General features: G+C 36.1%; 1 protein-coding gene across 4 annotated transcripts in view; it reads left to right on the forward strand.

The window, feature by feature from the left end:
- BTBD10 (BTB domain containing 10) overlaps positions 1 to 23,132 on the forward strand; it is a 74,909-nt gene that overhangs the window by 46,590 nt on the left and 5,187 nt on the right. For all 4 annotated transcript variants that reach the window (XM_081798568.1, XM_031041621.2, XM_031041624.2 and 1 more), the window contains 5 exons: positions 6,161 to 6,354; positions 8,930 to 9,215; positions 11,458 to 11,560; positions 13,278 to 13,398; positions 21,150 to 21,347. In XM_081798568.1, the coding sequence (XP_081654694.1) occupies positions 6,201 to 6,354; positions 8,930 to 9,215; positions 11,458 to 11,560; positions 13,278 to 13,398; positions 21,150 to 21,347 (862 nt within the window). In that variant the 5' untranslated portion in view covers positions 6,161 to 6,200. The remainder of the gene's footprint in view (positions 1 to 6,160; positions 6,355 to 8,929; positions 9,216 to 11,457; positions 11,561 to 13,277; positions 13,399 to 21,149; positions 21,348 to 23,132) is intronic.

The raw sequence follows: 23,132 nt of genomic DNA on the forward strand, positions 1-23,132 counted from the left end.
CCACATCAGGCTCCCTGCTCGGCGGGGAGTGTGCTCCCTCTGACCCTCCCCTCTCTCATGCTCTCTCTCTCATTCTCTCTCTCTCTCAAATAAATAAAATCTTTAAAAAAAAAAATAAAAGGTGTTATTTAATTTCCAAATATTTGGGAAATTTCCATATATCTTTTTGTTACTGAATCTTAATCTAATTCCATTGTAATCAGAGGACAAATTTTATATGTTTGAATTCTTTTGAATTTATGGAGACTTTTTTTTTTTTTTTAAAGATTTTATTTATTCATTTGAGACACAGAGATAGAGAGAGAGAGAAAGAGAGCATGAGCAGGGGGAGAGGCAGAAGCAGGCTCCCTGCTGAGCCAAGAGCCTGATGTGGGACTCGATCCCAGGACCCTGGGATCATGACCTGAGCTGAAGGCAGATGCTTAACTATCTGAGCCACCCAGGCGTCCCTGGAGACTTGTTTTGTTGCTAAGAATATCATTTGTCTTGGTAAATGTTTTGTGTGGATGTGAAACAAATGAGTTTTTTGCTCTTACTGGGTTAAATGTTCTATAAATGTCAGTTAGGTCAAGGCAGTTGATAGTGTTCAAATTTTATTCATATTTCCTGATTTTCTGTCTATTTGCTCTATTAAGTATTACAAGGATGTATTAAAATCTCTGAGTATAGTTATGGAGTTCTTGTAATTTTACCAGTTTTTGCTTCATGTTTCTTGAAGCTCTGTTATGAAGCAGAAGAACTTTGGGACCTGCTTTTAATGAATATATCCCTTTTTGTGAATGCCTTGGTAATATTCTTTGCTCTGTGGTCTACTTTGTCTGATACTAATATTGCTACTTTTGCTTTCTCTTGACTAGTGTTAGGATAGTTGATCTTTCATTATCCTTTTATGTTGAATCTCTTTGAACCTTTATATTTGAAGTGTGTTTCACATAGGCAATGGTATATAGTTAGGTCTGACTTTTATCTCTAGTCTGATAATCTCTACCTTTTATGGGTTAGGCCACTTATATTTAATGTGATTATAGATAATGGTTAAGGTTAAGTCTGTCATCTTGCTGCTTATTTTCTGTTTGTCCCATTTGTTATTTTCTCATCCTCTCCCTTTTTCATTTGCCCTCTTGGATTAATTGTATCTTTTTTAAAAATGATTTCATTTTCTCTTCTTTGTTGGCTTATTTAATTGTTGGCTTTGTTTCCTTACTTTAGTGGTTGTTTTAGGGCTTGTAATACACATCTTTAATTTATCAGTCTACCTTCAAGTGATATTACTTGACACAAGAAATGGTTTAAGAGCCACAATAGTGTACTTTTATGTCTCTCGTCCCAAACTATGCTATTGTAGTTATATGTATATGTTATAAGCCCCATACTGTATTGTTATAATTATTGTTTAAATCTTTTAAAGGGATTTAAACAATAAAAAAAACAAACATGTATCTTCCCATGTAGTTACTATTTCCAGTGTTCTTCATCCCTTTGTGTAGATTCATATTTTCATCTGGCATTACTTTTTCTTCTGACTGAAGGGCTTCCTATAACTCTTCTTATAATGCCAGTCTGCTCATGATGAATTCATTCATCCATCTTTTTGTATGTGTGTCTGAAAATGCATTTCCCTCTTTATTTTTGGAGGGTTTCTGCTAGATAAAACAAACATAGGTTCACAGGGTTTTTTGTTTTGTGTTTTATTTTTTCTTAAAATGTGGGATTTGTTGTGTGTGTTACATGTAGTTTACATTTCAAGACATGATTTAAATATTTTTTTCTTTTTTCTACCTTTCTTCCTTTATGGACTCCATTATACTTATATTAGGGCATTTGAAATTGACCTGCAGGTCACTCATGCTCCATTTATTTTATTTTTTATAAGGAATACTATATTTATTTTGGATATTTCCTCTGGCTGTGTCTTCAAATTCACAAATCTTTTTTTTTTTTTTTTTTTAAGATTTTATTTATTTATTTGACAGAGAAAGAGAGCGAGAGCAGGAACACAAGCAGGGGGAGTGGGAGAGGGAGAAGCAGGCTTCCCGCCGAGGAGGGAGCCTGATGTGAAACTCTATCCCAGGACCCTGGCATCATGACCTCAGCCAAAGGCAGATGCTTAACGACTGAACTACCCAGGCGCCCTCACAAATCTTTTCTTCTATAATGTGTAATCTTCCATTAATTCCATTCAGTCTATTTTTCATCTCAGATACCATTTTTATCTCTGAAAGTTTGATCTGCATCTTTTTTATCTTCTATATTTCTACATAACCTTTTGGAGGAATATGATTATAATGACTGTTTTAATGTCTTTGTTTCCAATCCTGAGACATGTCAGTTCCACGTTGATTTTGATTGAGTTTTTTCTCTTACAGCTTATGTTTTCCTACTTATTTGCATGCTTGGTAATCTTTTGTTGGATGCCATACATTGTGAGTTTTGCCTTGTTTGGATGCTGGATATTTTTGTTTTTCTATAAATATTCTTGAGCTTTGTTTTAGGATTCAGTTTAGTTACTTGGAAACAGTTTGATTCTTTTCAGGTCTTGCTGTTAAGATTTGTTAGATGTGACTAGCACGGTGCCCAGTCTAGGTTTAATTCCCATTTCAGAACCAAGACCCTTTAGATTCTTTCTCCAATGCCCTATGAATTATGAGGTTTTCCAGTCTGCCCGGGAGAGGTAGGTCCTATATGAGTCCTGGTCACTGCATCTTCTAGTCCTTTGAGTTGGTTCTTTCCCCAGCCTTATGTAGTTTCCTCAGATGTATTTGCTGATTAATACTCAGGTCAGTATTCCAAGAAAACTCTGCAGATCTCTGAAGTTTTCTCTGTGCTGCTCTCCCTTCTCTGGTACTCTTCCCTGAGAACTCTAGGCACCTACTATTCCCAAGCTCTCCAGCTCTGTTTGCTTACCTGAATCTACCAGGTTCTGCCTGGGTTTCACCTCCCTGTTTACTCTGGAAACTCTATTAAGATAGTAATTTGGGGGGGAAAAAACAGTAATTTGGAGCAGTTGTTGGGCTTATCTCATTTGTTTTTCATCTTTCAGGGATCACTTTCTTTGCTGATGTACTGTCTTGCAAACCATTGTTTTATATATTTTGTCCATTTTGGGGTTTTTGTTTTTGTTTTTTTTCAGTTAGGAAAGTCAATTCAGTCCTTGTTATTCTGTCTTGACTAGAAGTAGATGTTGGGGCTGATGTAATCTTCATCTCCTTACCTGTCCTCAGTTCATGGATCTCTCTCTCTCCCTTTTTTTTTTTTTTTTAAAGATTTTATTTATTTGATAGAGACACAGCGAGAGAGGGAACACAAGCAGGGGGAGTGGGAGAGGGGGAAGCAGGCTTCCGGCGGAGCAGGGAGCCCGATGCGGGGCTCGATCCCAGGACTCTGGGATCATGACCTGAGCCGAAGGCAGACGCTTAACGACTGAGCCACCCAGGTGCCCCTCTCTCTTTCTTTTAAATGCAACATGAGGGGCGCCTGGATGGCTCAGTCGTTAAGCTGCGCTTCGGCTCAGGTCATGATCCCAGGGTCCTGGGATCGAGCCCTGCATTGGGCTCCCAGCTCAGCTGAAAGCCTGCTTCTCCCTCTCCCTCTCCCCCTGCTTGTGTTTCTTCTCTCGGGTTGTCTTTCTCTGTCAAATAAATAAAATCTTAAAAAAAAAATAAATGCAACTCATGCAGACTTATCCCCTCTGAACTTGCTTCTCCTCATTTTCTTTTACACATATTAATTATTTTTGCCCTTAGAGTGCTTTTCTGATCTAAAATTATTTAATTAAATAGAGTAGGACATAATTAGTCTTCCATGACATCTGATTTTGGAGGTCTGATTCAGAGTACATTCCATTTGGGAATGAAAAGAGAGAATGGAAGTATGACACCTTTTGCATTTATTTAAAATCTAAACAGTTTAGAGATGAAGCCATTATTTTAGCGAATGAATGCTTAGTAGCATTTAATGTTTCAGTTTTAGAGGTGTCTGGTAGAAACGCTTTTTAAATTAATCAGTTAGTCTCCTTGGCCCTTACTCAAACTGAACATTTGCCTGCATTTGCCTTAGTTGTAGTTATGTTTATACCTTGTCCATTAGATTAACAGTTAGATTCCTACTTAAGCACATTTAAAACTTAACAGCTAGAATAATTTGAGGAGTTATTTTTTTTAATATATAGGCCTTTTTCTATTTGTGTAGATTGTTTTCTTTTTCCTACTTTAAGACACAAACCAGAAATTCCATTGTTTCTACTCTGAGGTTTTTAACATAAATGCAGTAGGATCTTTTCTGTAAGAAGGAAAAAATTTTGTTCCAAGGATGCAATCCTCTTCTGATCTTTTTCACTAGAAAGAAGGTGGGAGTAGAACTTTTTTTTTTTTTTTCTCTCTGTAGGTTTATGAAAGACAACTGATAAAGGTTAACAGGTTGCCTTTATTTCCCTAGAAGTAACTTTTAGGGTAAATACAAAGTTAGCCTTATCTTTTATCTTTGTAGTCTGTTATAATTTTCATAATGAAAGAAAGATTTAAGATTTGAGATTGAGATTTAAGATTTAAGACTGATTTTCATAATGAAAGAAAACATTAAAATAACAAAGAATTGTAGATAATAAGCCAACAGAGGAGATGTCCCAGAAGCACTATGGGATTTAAAATTGAATCAAGAAGATTTAAATTTTAACTAGTATGGTTTCAGTGATGGAGTGCAGACTAATATTATGGAGGGGGCACTGGAATGAATCAAAAGGCTTGGGTTACAGTATTGTTAGCATATCCACTAAATACTCTGTGACTCTGAGCAGTCTTGTAATTGAACTTTAATATCTTCATCTGTCATAACTAAATAAACTAGTATTTAATGGGTGATTCTGTTGTGCTAGGTACATTGTTGGTTAGCGTACTTATATTTCGTTGTTTAATCCTCGTATTAACCTTACAAAGTAAATAGAACTATATTTTACAGATGAGGAGCTGAGGTTCCAAAATATTAAGTAATACTCAACATGTTGAGCAACTAAGTATTAAAGTACAATTTGTATTGTACTTCTGTATTTCTCTAAAGCCGTGAACTTTCTTCTGTTTCTACTTATAAAAAACACTAATATTTTTAAGCCATGCACCATGGTATATGATAAGATGGTAAATTTCCAGGCATATTAGGTCTGGCTCTCATTTTTGTTCCTGTCAGTTTTCCTACCTGCAATGTATTTTGATTATTAAAATCTTATTTGGTTGCCAGCACCTGGTTCACCAGTGATAAACTCAAGTCTACAGTGATGTCTTCTTCCTCTGAGATATTAAAGCATTTATTATCTCTCACTTATTATATATTTGAAATATATTTAGCAGTTTTGTATTTGAAATTTGGGATAACTCTTGAATTGTTTAAATTTCTACATGTTTATGTATTACTGATAGACATCTGTTACTGATACTGATACACATAAGTTCCTTGAGGGAGCTTCTCTACAGCATTGTACACATAGTACATATAACTTTATAAATAATTGCGTGACTTAATTCTATCAACTAGATTAGTTAATCATCATTCTCAGCTATTTACTTCTCACAAGCGAATTTACATAAGATGTTTTAAAATTTTAAATTCTGTAACTTTACACAGTACAATTAAGCTTTTTAAAAAAGAGAAATGCTTTCAAAAAAAATTTTTTTTTTCAAAAATTTTGAAAGAAGTTCAATCAAAATCAAGATGAGTTGATTAAAGTAAGCATGTAGGCTTATTTTATTTGGCAAGGAGACCAGTTACTTTGCCCCATAGCTCATTTTTTAAGAGTTCTGGAAGCTGGTGTTCTCTCCACCCCACCTACCCCCCATCAAAGAGAGCAAAATATTTGAGCAATATTTAGGAGATCTGGGTGGTCTCTAGTACTACTACTATTACTACTAACTCAGAAGTTAATTAACATTTCTGGGCTTTAGTTTTCTCATTCTTAAAAAAACTGAGTTGGGTTATGTGATCTTTAAAGATACTGTGTTCCAGCATGTATAAAACCTGTAAGTTTAAGGTAGTTACATTTCAGAATTGTAAGGTAGCATTTGATTCTTAAACTTCAAAATAGTAGTAGTTTTATGTTAATTGCTTTTTCTTTAAAAGTATTTGTGATCTCATGTTCCACTATTACGGTTAATTTTCTTTTCTGACTTACCAGTACTCCCTCACGTGTTGCTAAAGGAGTTGACCACACCAAAATGAGTCTACATGGTGCTAGCGGGGGACATGAACGATCAAGAGATAGACGAAGATCAAGTGACAGATCACGAGATTCATCTCATGAAAGAACAGAATCTCAACTCACTCCTTGCATTAGAAATGTTACTTCTCCAACACGACAGCACCATGTTGGTATGTAAAATCAATCTTCCTAATCTTCCTGATGGTTTTTAAAAGCGTGCAGTTACCTTTTTAAAACAGTAATGACAGTGAATTGTGCCTAGTACTTCAGAGTAAAATGAACTTTAGTTCTATTCAGTTGCTTCTATTTTAGCTTAGCTTCATTCTTGCTATAAAAAATCAACTTATTAAATGAAACTTAAAAGTGAATTTTTTTTGACTCTAGGACAGTTTCATAAAAGAAGTAATTTGACAAGCCTTTAAAACTGTGATATGAGATTTTTAAATCTTCTTTTATTTTTTAATTTTTAAAAATACTTGAGAGAGAGCGAGAGCGCATGCACGAGTGGCAAGTGGAGTGGCAAGTGTTGGGGGCCGGGGAGGAGGGAGAGGCAGAGGGAGAGGGAGAAGCAGAAGCAGGCTCCCCGCTGAGCAGGGAGCCTGATGCGGGGCTTGATCCTAGGAGCCAGGGATCATGACCTGAGCCGACGGCAGACACTTAAACGACTGAGCCACCCAGGTGCCCTTAAATCTTTCAAATTGATTTTTATCTTATGTGATACATAAGCAGTGGTTTATTTTTTTAAAATTTGTAGTAAACTATTGATAGGAATTCTTGGTTAATCATGGTGGAAAAGGAAGTGAAAGCTAGAATAACCATGTAGTAATTTATTTTGAGTTTTGACAATATTTTAAATTTAATTTAAAAAATAGTAGATGAAAAGGAAGGTGTGAAGTGTTTCGTTTTCTTGGCAAGTAGGTTAGGTCTTTTTCTTCCTTCCTACTCATTTGTATAAATGAACATTATTATATTTCAGATAAATGAATTGTGTGACTAAGAGGTACATTAGCAATGTGAGCTTGCTGATTTTCATTTTCCCTTGGAGAAGGCGCAAATTTAATACCTTGATTTACCATTTGATGTTGTTTTTGATTGTTATAAATCAAAATCATTTATCTTAGGGCTTAATTATACAGAGAGGTTGTCAGTATCTAAGTAGGTCCTCAAAGTCAAACTAGTACTGATAAGCCAAAAATCCATGCAAGTATAAATAGGAGTTGACAGTTTGTTAATATGCTAAGTTCAGTCCCTGGGAAGAGAATAGGAAGATATAATAAATGATTTTATTAATTCAGCAAATTTTGCTTTTGGGATGCTACCAGCATTCTGGAAACGGTCAGTAAAAAGGAGGTGTCAGAATATCTCTGGAGATATAGCAAACCTAATTATATAATCAGTAAAGCTGTACAGAGTGTTCTGAGTAGCCTGAGTCATGAAGGAATTTGGCAGAAGCTGATGAATCTGATGAGATGGAGGTACATTTTTAGGTCACCTTTAAAGTGTAGTTATCTAGCCTCTAAAGGGAACTTATCACAAACTCTTAGTTTTAATTTTCCCTTTATAGAATATTGGAACAGCCAAAGAAAATCTTTTTTTTTTTTTTAAGATTTTATTTATTTATTTGACAGAGAGAGACACAGCGAGAGAGGGAACACAAGCAGGGGGAGTGGGAGAGGGAGAAGCAGGCTTCCGGCGGAGCAGGGAGCCCGATGCGGGGCTCGATCCCAGGACCCTGGGATCATGACCTGAGACAAAGGCAGATGCTTAGCGACAGAGCCACCCAGGCACCCCAAAGAAAATCTTCTGAATTTTAACAGTATTTCCTACCTAATTAAAATTATGGATAGTAATTATATGATCCTCTAGAGTTTGTGGCAGTGCTTTTATTCCAACAAAAGTGAGATTGAAAAAAAACCCCAATGTATCATCAGCTATTGAAGCCATTTTATTTGGTAAACATTAAAAGTCATTTGAAAGAATAAATACTCTTTTTTGTTCTTAGTGACCTTTTTTCCTTCCTTTGGGACCTTGCTTTTGTAAGATAAATTACTAGTTTGGGGATGGCCTAATTAACATAGTGAGAGTCCAGAGTTTGTACTTTGTGTTCTCAGAGTACTACTAATACTTTCAGTATTTAGGACAGTTAAAGTTGCTATTTTTATTAATCTTTTACTTGCTTCAAGTGCTTATTTAACTTGTAAGACTATTCTGTTCCTTGGGGTTCATATATTTTTAAATAGCGTAATAGCATAAAATTTACCTTAATTTTGATCTTAGTCTGGGTGAGCATTAGTCAGCTATACATCTTTTTAAAAATCTAGAAAAATTAATTTAGAAAACATTTTGATGTTTTAGGTTTTATTCCTGGGAAATAATATTTATGGTGTTCTGTGAAAATGTTACTTGAAATCAAAAAGCAGAAATCCTTTGTTTGATTTTGATTTGATTTTTTTTTTTTTTAAAGAGAGAGAGCACGTGCATGCGCATTCACAAGCGGGATGGTGGGGGGAAGGGCAGAGGGAGAGGGAGAGGCAGCCTCTGCTGAGCAGAGAGCCCAACGTGGGGCTTGATCCCAAGACCCTGAGATCATGACCTGAGCCGAAGGCAGACACCAACTGAGCCGCCCAGGCACCCAGAAATGCTGTGATTTAAAACAACTTTTCTACATCAGAATTTTTAAAAGATATATGTGGATCTTGAATTTTTTAAAGGACGATTTGCATAATTTTAACATCTTTATTTCAGAACGAGAAAAAGATCACAGTTCCTCTCGTCCAAGCAGTCCTCGTCCTCAAAAGGCATCTCCAAATGGTTCCAGTAGCAGTGCTGGGAACAGCAGCAGAAACAGTAGTCAGTCAAGTTCAGATGGTAGCTGCAAGACATCTGGGGAGATGGTGTTTGTATATGAAAATGCAAAAGAAGGAGCTCGGAATGTAAGAACGTCGGAACGAGTAACACTAATAGTGGATAACACTAGATTTGTTGTAGACCCATCCATTTTTACTGCACAGCCAAATACAATGTTGGGCAGGTTTGTATTATTGCAGTTCTTTGTATTACTATAAAGCACTTTCACATTATTTTACTTAAGCTTTACAGTAAATTATCTGTTGGAATGTAGTATTCCTGTTTTACAGATGAACTGAGCTTTGGAGGTTAAATGTAACTTGCTCAAGTTAATACAGCCAGAAAATGGTAGAGCCAGATCTTGAACTTGGTTTTATTTCTAACAATCTTTGCTGTATTAGCAGGAAAAACAAACATACTAGTTAATGAAGACAGGGTCCTGAACGATCTCCACAGGTTGAAACCTTAAATTGTATCTAACAAGGTGAATTTAACAGTTAAATGCTTTTTTCACTTGGGGATCCCAAATTCAACCCCCAAATACAGCAGGTATCAACATTGTTTAAAGAAAAAAAAAACAGTTTGGTTAGCTGAAAAGTCAGCATGAATTGTCAGTTTGATATAGATACTTAAAAAAAGGAATGTTATTAACAAGTAGTAGAATGAAGGAAAGATACTTGTAGTCATCTTCTTATCTGTGCTGGTCTAGAGTAAAGGTTAATGTAAAGTTTATAGTTGTGGGAACTGCAGTCTTAAGAATGATACAGGCGTTATAGACTTGATTTTTCAGTGTGTCCAAAACTAGGATCAAATACCTTTTCAATGTAAAATTAGTATCTTTTCCTGTTCACTCTAATATAAAATGGAGGAGCATAGAAATGAAATAGAAGTTTATATGATGTAAAAAACTTACAGTTTTTTCCTAGGTTGCATATGAGTAACTATTTAGGATGCCTTTGTGTGTACATTGATTTCTCTGCATACAGAATAAAAGCTAACATATGACATTACACATTTTGAATAGTTAAATATTCCTTTTAACATTGCAGTTAGACTTTACATCTCTGAGGCAAAAAAACCAAGTATGGCTTTTGTGTATTTTTAGAAGCACAGAGGAAGATTACTGATGGAAGGTGTCAGGAGGATGACTTGACACTATGAATACTTTTAATTTTTACCTAAATTTTAAAGAAACACACTTAAAAAGTAGATATTTGAAATTTTGCTTCATTTGTTAGGCTACATTTTCTTAAAAAAAAAAAGCCCAAAATATTTGTGTGTGTGTATCCATATTGATCTGAAAAGCAGAGCATTCTCCTTTTATAAGAAAAATTTCAAGTATTTGAGAAAATTGCATGACATTTGATTCCTGAAAGACAGTTCTTGCCTTTTTTGTTTTTAATCCATGAAGTCATCTTTTCATGCCAGTTTAGTAAAGCATATCTTTGGGGATGAAAATTAATATTCATGGGAACTGTAAAAAGCAGTTGGCATTCTTTTGGAAACTTTGAAATAAAAAAGCTTTGTTCTTTATAGATTTCTGTGTTCTAACAAAAGAAGAAACTATTTAAATTGGAAAATTGTTGAGTAGAATACTTAAGAATGATGGTATCATTTAATTCGGAGGTTCAACTTCCTTTAACCACAGTTTTTAAATTTTCTTGGGAGTAATGCATTAAACTTTTGATTTTGAAGAACATACTCTGCAAGTTTCCTCTTTTCAAAATACTTACTATTAAAGGGCCAAGAACGTTACTGGAAAAAATAGAAATCTGTATTTTCTTATGTAGAAATTAATATTAAGAGCTTTTTACTCATTTGTTTAAACTTTTGATTTACCGCTTAACTTCCTCATTCCTCTTTACCCGAGCATTTGATTGCTAATTTTTCAGTTCTAGGATGCAAGTGTAAGAATTTTGAGTGTATTTCTTACATGTATAGTTACAGTTGTGAAAAGTGAAACTAATCTGCCTATCTTTTTCCTGCTTTACTGTATGTGTTGCACTATAGCATTAACTTTGCAGTGAAGGCAGCGGTTTTAAGGAAAATGTACCGATAACATGGTTTCCCTTTTCCTTTTTTTTCCCTTTCTGGTAAGATTAGTATAAAAATCACTTTTTCCCCTAGATTGATTTTTTTTTTTTCCCCCTGAGAAGAAGGAGCTGAAAAGTTCTTTAGCTTCCGAGCTTTATCAGCTGATTTGTTTGCTTATAGGGAATCTATACTACTATTCCCTCCCATCAGGAAGGAAGTATTTTTAATAATCCTTCATTTATTACATTTGTCAGAATAAATTGCTGATAAGAATTTTTTAACTAATTTACGAATAAATTATAATTCCTTTTTACTTTTGTACATGAAATAAATTTTCCCTTTGAAGGAAGTATCCTATTGTTATATTTCTCAATTATTTACTAATATCATAGGATGTTTGGATCTGGCAGAGAACATAACTTTACACGTCCCAATGAGAAGGGAGAGTATGAAGTGGCAGAGGGAATTGGCTCCACCGTGTTTCGAGCTATTCTGGTGAGTGCTTATTTCTTCTGTGTATTGACTTAATCATAGAACTCCTTTTTGGTAGGTACTTGTATTGGAAGCAGAGTTCTGTTTGGATGTCTCTATGCAGAATATTGTTTTTTTAAAAAAATACCATTTTATTCTTTTTTTATTTTAGTACATAAAGATAATATACAAATATAGGTCAGGGGATGATTCATCTCTTAAGTATAAGTAGGCGGTTCTTTCAAAGGGTTTAGTGGTAATACTTCTGGAGTCATGTTACTCCTCCCTCCCTAATTCTCTTAAATGCAGTAAGTTGATCATTTTTGCTACCTGAGAATAAATGTGATTACTTGAATTCTAATATTTTATTGCATATAATCGGCAATGTGGACAGTTAACACTTAAAAGTCATCTAAAATGTTATTTGTTGTAGGCGTGCCTGGGTGGCTCAGTTGTTAAGCGTCTGCCTTTGGCTCAGGTCATGATTCCAGGGTCCTGGGATCAAGCCCCACATCGGGCTCCCTGCTCTGCAGGGAGCCTGCTTCTCTGTCTCCCACTCCCCCTGCTTGTGTTCCCTCTCTCGCTGTGTGTCTCTCTGTCAAAATAAATAAATAAAATCTTAAAAAATAAAAATAAAAAAAATAAAATCTTAAAAAATAAAAATAAAAAAAATAAAATGTTATTTGTTAGCATTTTTGTTTTAAACCTTTTTTTTTTTTGAGGTTTTAACCTTTTATTTTGAGGACTATTTGAATTAGTATTACAGAGTCCCTACTTGTAATTTCAAATCAGTGATAAAGCTTTGATTTATAGTGTGTGACAATTTATGCCACAGTCTGAAAATATGGTTTCCTCAAATAATTTTGGGGAAAGTGGGCAGGGAGGATCCTGGGGTACAAGACAGGAATAGAAGTTGATTTTGATTGGGTTGTTAGTACTTGGGCAAGTACCAGAAGACATCTTGCTTGCACTGGTATAGCAAATTTATTATGTTATTGTGGCTCGGAACCAAGCTTGAGGCAGATCTTCATTTTGGGGGTGTAGGGGGGGAGTGCTTTTTCAGCTAGCCATACTTCATTTAACCCCCAATGGAGTTGACAAGTAAAAAAAAAAATTTATGACTCAGCTGTAATTTGGGGGCTAACCCTTAACAATTTTTAAAGGAGATTTTGGAAATAAAGACTATTTATTGTTTGTAGTATGGGACGCACCAAAGAATAGTATTTGGAACAAGAATATCTAATTGTGCATTCTGTTTACATATATTAATACTTGGATATGACTTTGAAGTTCTTTACTAAGAACCATAAATCTTGCTCAGTTCTCTAGGTAATATTTAAGGTACCTTAAAATATATCACTTAACTTTTTAAAGTTTTAAAATTTGATAGTAGTTACATAGAAAAATAACTTGTAGAGGGGAAAATACATATAAATTGGCATGATACAGTAGAGAGAAGAAACACATCAGTAACGGGGAGACCTGGGTTCTAATCTTTCCTCTGCTAATAAATAATTGTTCGACTGGGTGAGTAAATGAACCCATTAGGGCCAACGTTTTCTTATTGGTAAAATGCAAAAGTGGTTAGGTGAACTGAGATCCCATCTAACTGTAAAATTCCACAGTTCAGAAATCTCAGAGCTCCACTGTTTCTGAAAATGCTGCCAGCTTAGCCTTAATAGTAAGGTTTTGGCCACCTTGTGCTCTAGATGTTTTATACATTCTTTTTTTTTTTTTTTAGGATTACTACAAAACAGGAATAATCCGTTGTCCTGATGGTATATCTATTCCTGAACTGAGAGAAGCATGCGACTACCTTTGTATTTCTTTTGAATATAGTACTATTAAATGTAGAGATCTCAGTAAGTATGATGTTTTGTGTGTGAGTGGTTTGTGAGTTACAATATATTGGAATGAAAACCCTGAAAGAGTGCTATTTATGTGGACATCAAATATTTGTTTAATTGGATTATAAAGCATTGTGATACCATGAGGATGATTTATGGAAGCCTATAGAGATTTTTATAAGCTTCTTGTGCAGTTTTCCAAAACTTCAAAAAAATTTTATATATATGTATGTTTGTATGTATATTTGTATGTATGTATTTATTTTTGATGGACTCTCGCAGATTTCCTCCTTGACTCCATCTCTGTCATTTGTTGCCAGTCTTTATCTCCCAGCTTGGGAGCCCTGGCTTTGGTCAAGTATGGTATTTGGCTTCACTCCTGAGATCACATCAACCAAAAATTTATAATTTTTTTGTACTTTCCATGTAAGGTAATATCCTAAGCCATTGTGGAAGATACAAATAATTCTCAAAAGCAGTATTTGTCATTAAAGATATTAGATTGAATACCAAACCCTCATTTATATGAAGGGTTAAGTGACTTTGTCTTAAGAAGAGCAAACAGCCTCAGAGCAGAGTCTAGAACTTTGGAAATCCTAACTTTTTGATCAATATTTTCCCCTCACCACCTCCCCAGCACCGCTCCCTCTCACCATTTTGCCATGCCTGAGGAAAAAAAAAGATGATTATACACAGAAGCAGAATAGGAGAATTTTTAGATGTTGACTTGGATGCTGAGTGGTTGGAGAAGTTCAGAAGGAGAGATCATTGTGTGCTAGAGGGATTGGGGAAGAGTTCAGAAGAGACAGGTAGTAAAGAATAAATAGGAATGATTAGAAAGAGTAGAGAAGGAGGCAATTCTAACAGCTGAGATTTTTGGAATAAAAACGCAAAAGAAGTACTTTGGAAAGAACCTAGTTGGGGCAGAGACTTTATATCAGGACCAGAAGGAGATGAGAATAAATAGGTGGGCCACATTGTGGAAGGTCTTTGATCCAAACTAATGTTCTTACATTTTATCCTATATATGGTGGGAAGTCATTTTAAAAGCTTCTTACACGGGGTGCCTGGGTGGCTCAGTCGGTGAAGCGGCTGCCTTCGGCTCAGGTCATGATCCCAGGGTACTGAGATCAAGCCCCGCATCGGGCTCCCTGCTCGGCGGAGAGCCTGCTTCTCCCTCTCCCTCTGTCTGCCGCTCTGCCTACTTGTACTCTCTATCTGTTAAATAAATAAAAATCTTAAAAAAAAAAAAAAAAAAAGCTTCTTACACGTGGTTATAGCCTTATGTTAATCCCGGACTTATGGTTATCTTTACTTCATTAACCTAAACTCACCTGTAGCTTGGCATACCTTCTCAAAGATTGGTGTGTTAGAAACTGTGAATGGGAAATTTTAAATGATTTTTTAAAAGATTTTATTTATTTATTTGAGAGAGAGAGCACAAGCAGGAGGAGTGGCAGAGGGAGAGGGAGAAGCAGGCTTCCCGCTGAGCAGGGAGCCCGATGTGGGGCTCGATCCCAGGTCCCTGGGATCATGACCTGAGCTGAAGGCAGACGCTTAACCGCTGAGCCACTCAGGTGCACCGTGAATGGGAAATTTTATTTAAAATTTTAAGGCACCTACTGTATACTTAAATATAGCTGTTTTCTTCATGCTTATTTAAGAGCTAACTCATTGAAAATGTGTGGTCTTATTAAGTCTTCCCCTAAGTACTACTTTATTATTGCCAAACATTCTTTAAAGTCTTCATAAAAATATCAATAGGTAGGATAAAGTGGCTGGTCTGCCTCTGAGTCCATTTCTCTATAAATGATATTTAAAAGTTTAAAGTCAAATAAGTAGAGGATACATGTGTAAACTCGAACAAAGTTTCTGTTTTTCCACATCTTAAAAAATGTTTTTACTGAACCATGAACATTAATTACTCTAATTGTAGATCCTTGAGTTCAAGTGTTGTGGTTTTTTTTAATTCATGGGACCATTTTAATTTCTTTTTTTTTTTTAAGGTTTTATTTATTTATTTTTTAAAAGATTTTATTTATTTATTTGACAGAGAGAGACAGTGAGAGAGGGAACACAAGCAGGGGGAGTGGGAGAGAGAGAAGCAGGCTTCCCGCCGAGCAGGGAGCCCGATGTGGGGCTCGATCCCAGGACCCTGGGATCATGACCTGAGCCGAAGGCAGACGCTTAACGACTGAGCCACCCAGGTGCCCCAAGGTTTTATTTATTTATTTGACAGAGAGAGACACAGTGAGAGAGGGAACACAAGCAGGGGGAGTGGGAGGGAGAAGCAGGCTTCCCGTGGAGCGGGGAGCCTGATGCGGGGCTCGATTCCAGGACCCTAGGATCATGACCTGAGCCGAAGGCAGACGCTTAACGACTGAGCCACCCAGGTGCCCTGGGACCATTTTAATTTCATTTCATATAATTAGATGTTGAATTTTGGGGACTGTCAGAGAAAAAAAAAATGATGTGGATTTGGTTTTGTAATCGTTTGGACATAGACCCTGTCATCACTGTTAAGTCTCATTTATTTGTTGTGAAATTAAAGGTAAGTCTTTATGTAAAATATGTATAATAATGGTTTTTCTAGACTTTTGGCTTTTAAATAATTGTAACTGTTTCTAGAATACTTGTAATACATATTTTTAAAAATACAGAAATTCTCATAGACTTTATTAAAACAAAACTATGTAGAATTTGAAGAGACAGAATGGCCTTGTAAAAACATAAAAGGATACTGTAGGTGTAGACGTGAGTCCAAAACTGAATTGTTTCCTATTAATATGTGCCTTTACTATTGGAATGGCATATTACACTAAGATGTCTGTTTGTGTCTTAAAATTATACAAGGAACTCTCTATACCTTTTTGACTTTGCGTCCATAGTGCCTGCCTGCACATAGTAAGGACTCAATAAACATTTGCTGAATGAATAAATTATTTTATCTCCTCACTCATTTTTTAGGACCCCATTCTAATTGTTGTCATCTTCTCTAGTATAATTAGTCTTTTCCTCTATATAGAGTAATCCTTAGCCTCAAACAGACTCAGATCTGACCTATGTCTGTTGTAGAAATTAAAAAAATTATTTAAAATATTTTAAGGTTTTCATTGGAATTCTTTGAAGTTAATGTTTTAGAAAATTAACATATTTACTGTCTCCTCCAACTGCTGTCTTTCCATTTACAAAGTTTTATGTCTTTTATTTCTGCTCTGATCTTATTTTTTGATACTTTGTATTTTTGTTGTTGTATGTAGAGTATGTTTAAATTTTCTGCTAACATATAAGAAAATTATTGAATTTTGTATATTTGTATTTAGTTACCTAACAGAACTCTCTTTATTTCTAATAGTTTTTCAATTGGTTCTCATATATTTTTGGTGGATAATTGGCTCTGTTGTAAATAACACTTTATATATATATTTTTGTCTTAGTGAATTGGCTGAAATATTTTGAACAATGTTTAAAAATTTAGTGGTAATTCTGGCATCCCTGTCTTTGAAGGCATTTTCTTTAGATGTCACTGTTAAGTCACTCCTTTCTTCTTGACTCTTTCTTCCTTTGGCTCCTTGACATCCTTCTTTTAGGCCTTCTGTTTATCCTTCTCTCACTTGATCCTTGATCTCTTGAATGTGCTCATTCCCAAGTGTTCTGTCTTAAACTCCCTTCTCGCTCAGAATCTATACATTTACTCTAACCTACATTTATTCATCATTATGTCTTCAAACACTCCCTATACACTGTGGATTTCTAATACTTTATCTCTAATTCTTAAGTATCAGTTATGTGTTTCTAGTTTACTATTTAACTTGTAATCCCCCCTGCCTCTTACTCAGGCTTTTTGTGAGTTCCATGAATATAGTAAAACAGAGTGATGAACAAGACAGACCTTGTCCCTGCCTTTATGGAGTTTACAGTCTAGTAGAGAAGAGAGGCATTCGACAAGTAATGAAAAGCGTGAAAAATGTGGTGAAGAAATGAGATGCTATGAAAAGTGTATGGTAAAGGGGCTGTGCAAAGTCATTATCAAGTGACATTAAAGCTGAGACCTAAAGGAATGGCAAGTGGATAAGATGCTGACTGTACCAGGCAGCAGAAAAGGTATTTGCAGAGGCCGTCAGGTTGGGAGGAATATGACATGCTTAAGGCACTGAAAGAAGGGGGAAGTATGGCTAGAGTGGAGGGATGGAGTGTGAGTGGTAAGAAGTAAGGCCAGAGAAGTAGGGAGAAAACAAAATTTGTTAACTGAATAAATATCTGATGACTGTTCATTCTCTACCAGTCTGTTCTAAGTTCGGGGATATAGCAAAACTTCCTGTTCTGATGGAACTTACACTTTTTTGGGGAAGACAGACAAACGAGGTGAACAAATAACATGTGGTATATTAGTGATCAGTGCTGAGGAGGGGGGAAAGTAAGGAAGGGGCATAGAGCAGCCAGAGAAACCTTAACTGGAGAGGAAAGCTTAATTTCAAGCAGAGGGTAACAATGAGTGCAAGGGTTGAGGCAGCTTGCCTGGCATGTTTGAGAGTAGCAAAGAGTTGGAGTGAAGTAAGTTAAGAGTGTCCGCAGTAGGAGATGGAGGGTAGGAGGGGACCTAGGTCATGTAGGACCCTAATCTTTCGGTTTTTACTCTGAGTGATGTGGGAAGCCATTGGAGTGTTTTGAGCAGAGGAGTGATATGATCTCCAAGGTTGTACCATTTCATGGGAGCACTGTTTACACAGAATTCAGTATAGAGTTGTGCAGTGCTGTAGTCCTGATCTGACTGTGGTTTAAAAGAATTACTCTTGGCTGTTGTGTTGGAAATGGATTGCGAGGGGAATTAAGGTAAAAGTAAAGGGATATTTAGGAAGCTATTGCCATAATTCAAGTAAGAGATAGTGGTGGCTTAAATCAGGGTGGAAGCAGTGGAAGGTGTCAAATTCTGGATATATTGGATGGCAGAGTTGTCAGGATTTGCTTGGTGATTGAGTTATGAGATGGGGAAGAGAGAGAGGACTTTAATTAACTGGAAATGTGGAGTTGCCATTAAGTGAGATGCGGGGGACTTCATGGGGAGCAGAAATTCAGAAGCTTGATTTGGGACATGTTAAATTTGAAATACTTATTAGACATCCAAGTGGAAGTGGTTAGTGAGGCACTGGGTATACATGTTTAAAGTTCAGGAGAGAAATATGGGCCAGACTAAATTTATGTGCAGGATATATATATGTGTATATATGTATGTGTGTACGTGTGTGTGTGTGTGTGTGTGTGTATGGACCAAGTTGAGGATTTGGGACTTTTATTTTAAGGATAGTATAAGCCATGAAAGATTTAAACTAGGGGAGATGCATAATTTGGGTGCTGTGGGGAAGATGAATTACACAGGGGCAAAAGTAAATGTTGGGGGAATGTAATTAGGTTTTATTCCCCAAGCCCTATCCCCTAATACTTTATCTCTAATTCTGAAGTATCAGCTTTGTGTTTCTAGTTTACTATTTAGTGGGGGCATTGGGGATGGAGTCTGTTCTGGTTAAGTATTGCTATGTAACAAACCATTCCAGACTTAGCATAAAGTATAATTTTTATTCTGTGTGTCAAGAATTCAGACAAGGTACAGCAGAGGTGGTTTGTGTCTGCTTCACGATGTCTGAGGTCTCATCTTAGGAATAATTGAAGGGCTGAGGTGACGCAGAAGACTGCAGGCTTCTTCACTCACAAGTCTGCTGCTTGCACTAGGACGACTCAAAGGCTGGGTTCAGCTAGGACTACATGTGGCCTCTGCATGCATCTTGGGCTTCTCCAAGTCTGGAGACTGGGTTCAGCAGGGAAGCACTTGGAGAGTGAGCATTACCCAGGACCAAAGCTAGACCGCAGTCATGCACTGTCACCTCTGCCATGCTCCCCTGGTTACAAGCAAGTCAGTATGACCAGCCTAGGTTAAAGGGGAGGGGAATTAGACTCCACCTCCAGGGAGGAGATGTCCCATTGCAGAAAAGCATGTGGCATAAGAGGTTCTGCAGTTATCTTTGGTTAGCGTCTTCCAGAAAAGGAAATGACACAATTCAAGGTGCATTTAAGAGGTGGACTTGATAGGGCTTGGGGAATGGTTGAATTAAGAGATGAAAGAGGAATCAAGGATTCATATATTAATCTACAAGTATTTAAGTTTCTACTATGTGCCTGCACTCTTCTGAGATGATTTTGAGAAATGGATGGATGATGATGGCATTTACTGGTTTGGAAAACACTGCAGGGAGAGGCAGATAGGATTAAATTCACTTCTGAATATATTGAGTTTGAGGTGCCTGTGAAGTAGCATCCCAGTGGAGATTTCCAGAAGGTAGTTGAATATAATATATCTAGAATATAGAAGACAAGAATTAGTGGAATAAATTTGGGAATTACCAGCATAAGTTACGTAAGAGAGGAAAAGAAAATTGTTTTGAGAAACATCAGTATTTAATGAACAGCTAGAGGAGAAAGGATTGGCAAAGATGATCAAAGAACATCCAGAGGAGAAAGAAAACCAGGGATAATGGCATCAGAGATTCTTAGGGAAGAGAGTGTTTTGGGAAGAGCGTGGTGGTCCCTGTAAGAGATTCAGCCTGAAGTCAGATAAGAACAGGATCAAAAGGTGTTCATTATTTGTAACAATCTAAAGGTCATTTGGAGACAATATATATTGAGAGCAGTTTTGAGTAGTACTGAGTGTGGAATTGGTTCAAAAGTTAAAGGAAAAAGAACATGTTGATATATCTAGGAGTTTGGCAATCAAGGGAATGAAAAAGAAGTCATAATGGAAAGTAGCCAGCCTAGAGAGAGGCATGGCTAAAAATGACATGAATTACTTAATCACTTATTATATCACTATATATTATTAATAATACGTAATTAGCAGCCTGTTTTAGGGGGAAAATGCTCTCCCTTGGGAGACTATAGATTAGATTGAATTCTAGTTCCTGTTCTAACCTTCCCAGTAGTTCCTGAACTAGTAGTGCCTTAAATAGGAGATAGGACACTGCCATTGTCATAGGAAAAAAAAGATTAGGTCAATGCAGGTGATTTTGTGATCGTGTATTTGGGAAATTGAAGTTACTCGTTATGTCTATACTTGAGGGTAAAGCGAAATTATCTTATACCCCTCTGACTTCTAGGGTCAGGTCTGCTATATAAGTCCTGTACTATGCTGTATTTTGCTTGGCCTTTGCCTTCCTTATCCCAAAGCCAGTTCACTTCTTTTCCTATGCTGAAATATTAATGTTTGTGAATAATTTTCTGAAAAAGAAAACATGGGATATGGAATTATGGGAGCTATTTTAGTTCATATGGACAATCTGAAAACATCCTTAAGATATACTTTTAAAATATAATTGCATATGTTGATGGAAGACAACATGATATAGTAAACTACCCTGGGCTAGGGTGAGGGTGGGGAATTAAATTCTCATTTCGCAGATTTGTTTTATAACATTAGGTAGATCACTTCCTGAAGTATAACCAACTGAGCCACCCAGGCGCCCACTTCCTGAAGTATAAAATGAAGGAGCTTGTGTTAGATGCTTTTAATTGGCTCTTCTTGCTGTAAGATTCTACAGTTTGTAAAATCTCTTCCTAGGAAAAGTTTTATTGACTAAAGAATAACCACTGTATTTTGTCTCTAGGTTTGCACAGTAGATGCTGAAATAATCTAATGTTTTGTGTGTGTGTTGCTTCTGCTCTTTTACTCATCAGTCATCAAAAAAAAAACCAAGATATTTTTGTGGGTTTCATTTCAGGTGCCCTAATGCATGAGTTATCAAATGATGGTGCTCGTAGACAGTTTGAATTTTACCTGGAAGAAATGATCCTGCCTCTCATGGTAGCTAGTGCCCAGAGTGGGGAAAGAGAATGCCACATAGTAGTCCTTACAGATGATGATGTGGTTGATTGGGATGAAGAGTATCCACCACAGATGGGAGAAGAGTATTCACAAAGTAAGTACTGTGACATGTTTTCTCTCTCTTGAATCATCACAGATTCTGTGTTTATCTTTTAGAATACTGATCATAGGACAGTTTTTGTAAAGAAAGTACATTGAACTCTTACCTACGCCAAGAGTCAGCAAACTCTGGCCTGTGGGTCAAAATCCAGCCTCTTGCCTGTTTTTAGAAATAAACTTTTATGTATTGTCTATGGCTGCTTTTGCGCTACAATGGCAGAGTTGAGTAGTTGCAACAGAGACCGCATGGCTCGCAAAGCCCGAAATATTTACTCTCTGGCCCTTTACAGAAAAAGTTTGCCCATCCCTGTCGTGCACAGAAACGGTTTGCTCTTTGTTGAGTATCTGGATCTTGATGGATTTTTTTCTTTGCATTTAGAAAGAAGTCGTCTAGGAAGTAGATTCTGGAGTAAATAGATTATAAACAATCAGTTGGTTTTTTGGATGAATTGTTATTTGTATATACAATGAGAAGCTTTAACACATTGATTTCTAGGGTGACTTTAAGTTCTAACATGTTTCCTTTTTAGTATCCTATGTGTTCCTGGAGGATATAGTGACCCTTCAGAAGGCTTTGTGGAACTATAGTTAGGTATTCTTGAAAGCTTTGTGGAACTATAGTTAGGTATTTCTGACCAAAACAGCTTATCTTGAGCAACAATGACTTTTTCCTTACTATACTTGCAAACCTTTTCTGATTAGAGCTTTTGAATTTTTGGTTGTCAGAAAATTTATATTATTTTTCTTGATGAACCCAGTATCGTATTTTTGAGCTGTTTTATAGATTTGAGAAGATAGAGTTAAAAGAATGATTTGAGGAACTAGGTAAAAATAGGCCAGCATCTTGTTCTGTACTCCGGTCTGTGTTGACTTGGTAAAGAATACAGTTTAAGTAAAAAAAATACAGAAATATAGGAAGTTCCCAGAATGCTCAATATCTCATTTTTTCATTTTACTTACCCTTGTCTAAAATCAAAACAAAGCAGACTCCGAGGGATTTTCTTTTTGACTTCTAAAGATTTTCAAAAGATTATTTTAACATAAAGTTATGGTAGCACTTTTCAGAATTTACATCGAGATGTTTCCTTTGCATGATATACTTAATGAGTGTTGTGATTCTTCTCTGAACTTGCAGTATCAGACATTTTTGTTGTATTTCTTCATTCCTAGCTTCTTTGCTGACAATAGTTTTCTGTAATAATATGTGGAATAAAAAGTTGAACAAAACACAGGAAAAATAAAAGGCTAACCAAAATTAAAAGAAATATACTAAATTATTTTCCACTAAGAAAGAGGAATGAACAAACCAAAATAAATTGCATTTTAGTTTTCAAGAAGTTTGACTCCGGGACAGTGGTCCCAGTTATGGAACACAGAAATGACATTCTAGTGATAGAGGAATTATGGTAAACCTGGCTTGTCCTTGTCAGTTGTTGCACTTTCCATGTCTGTGTTTTTGGTTTGTTTTCTTGTTTTTCATCTTAAGCTTTGAAGCTTAAAAAGGACTAGAAACATTTTTACTTAATTTGTCTAAAAATATTTCATTTCGTGCCAACATGTTTCAACCTAAAGAAGATTCATTTGAGGAGGCACAGCCTCTTCAGCCTGATTTTCCTAACTGTGACATTATGACACCATCCATTCTGAGATGTCAGCAAATCTTTATCTTAAAATATCAGTAATCTTAAGGATGTAAATCACAAATTTACCCCCTGAGTAGCATCTGTATACGTATTTTCCTTTTATTGGCTCTTAAACCAGCATGTTTGGTTTGTGAGTG

The sequence above is a fragment of the Leptonychotes weddellii genome, chromosome 11, assembly GCF_054177405.1.
Source record: "Leptonychotes weddellii isolate Sample4059 chromosome 11, ASM5417740v2, whole genome shotgun sequence".
NCBI classification, from domain to species: domain Eukaryota; kingdom Metazoa; phylum Chordata; class Mammalia; order Carnivora; family Phocidae; genus Leptonychotes; species Leptonychotes weddellii.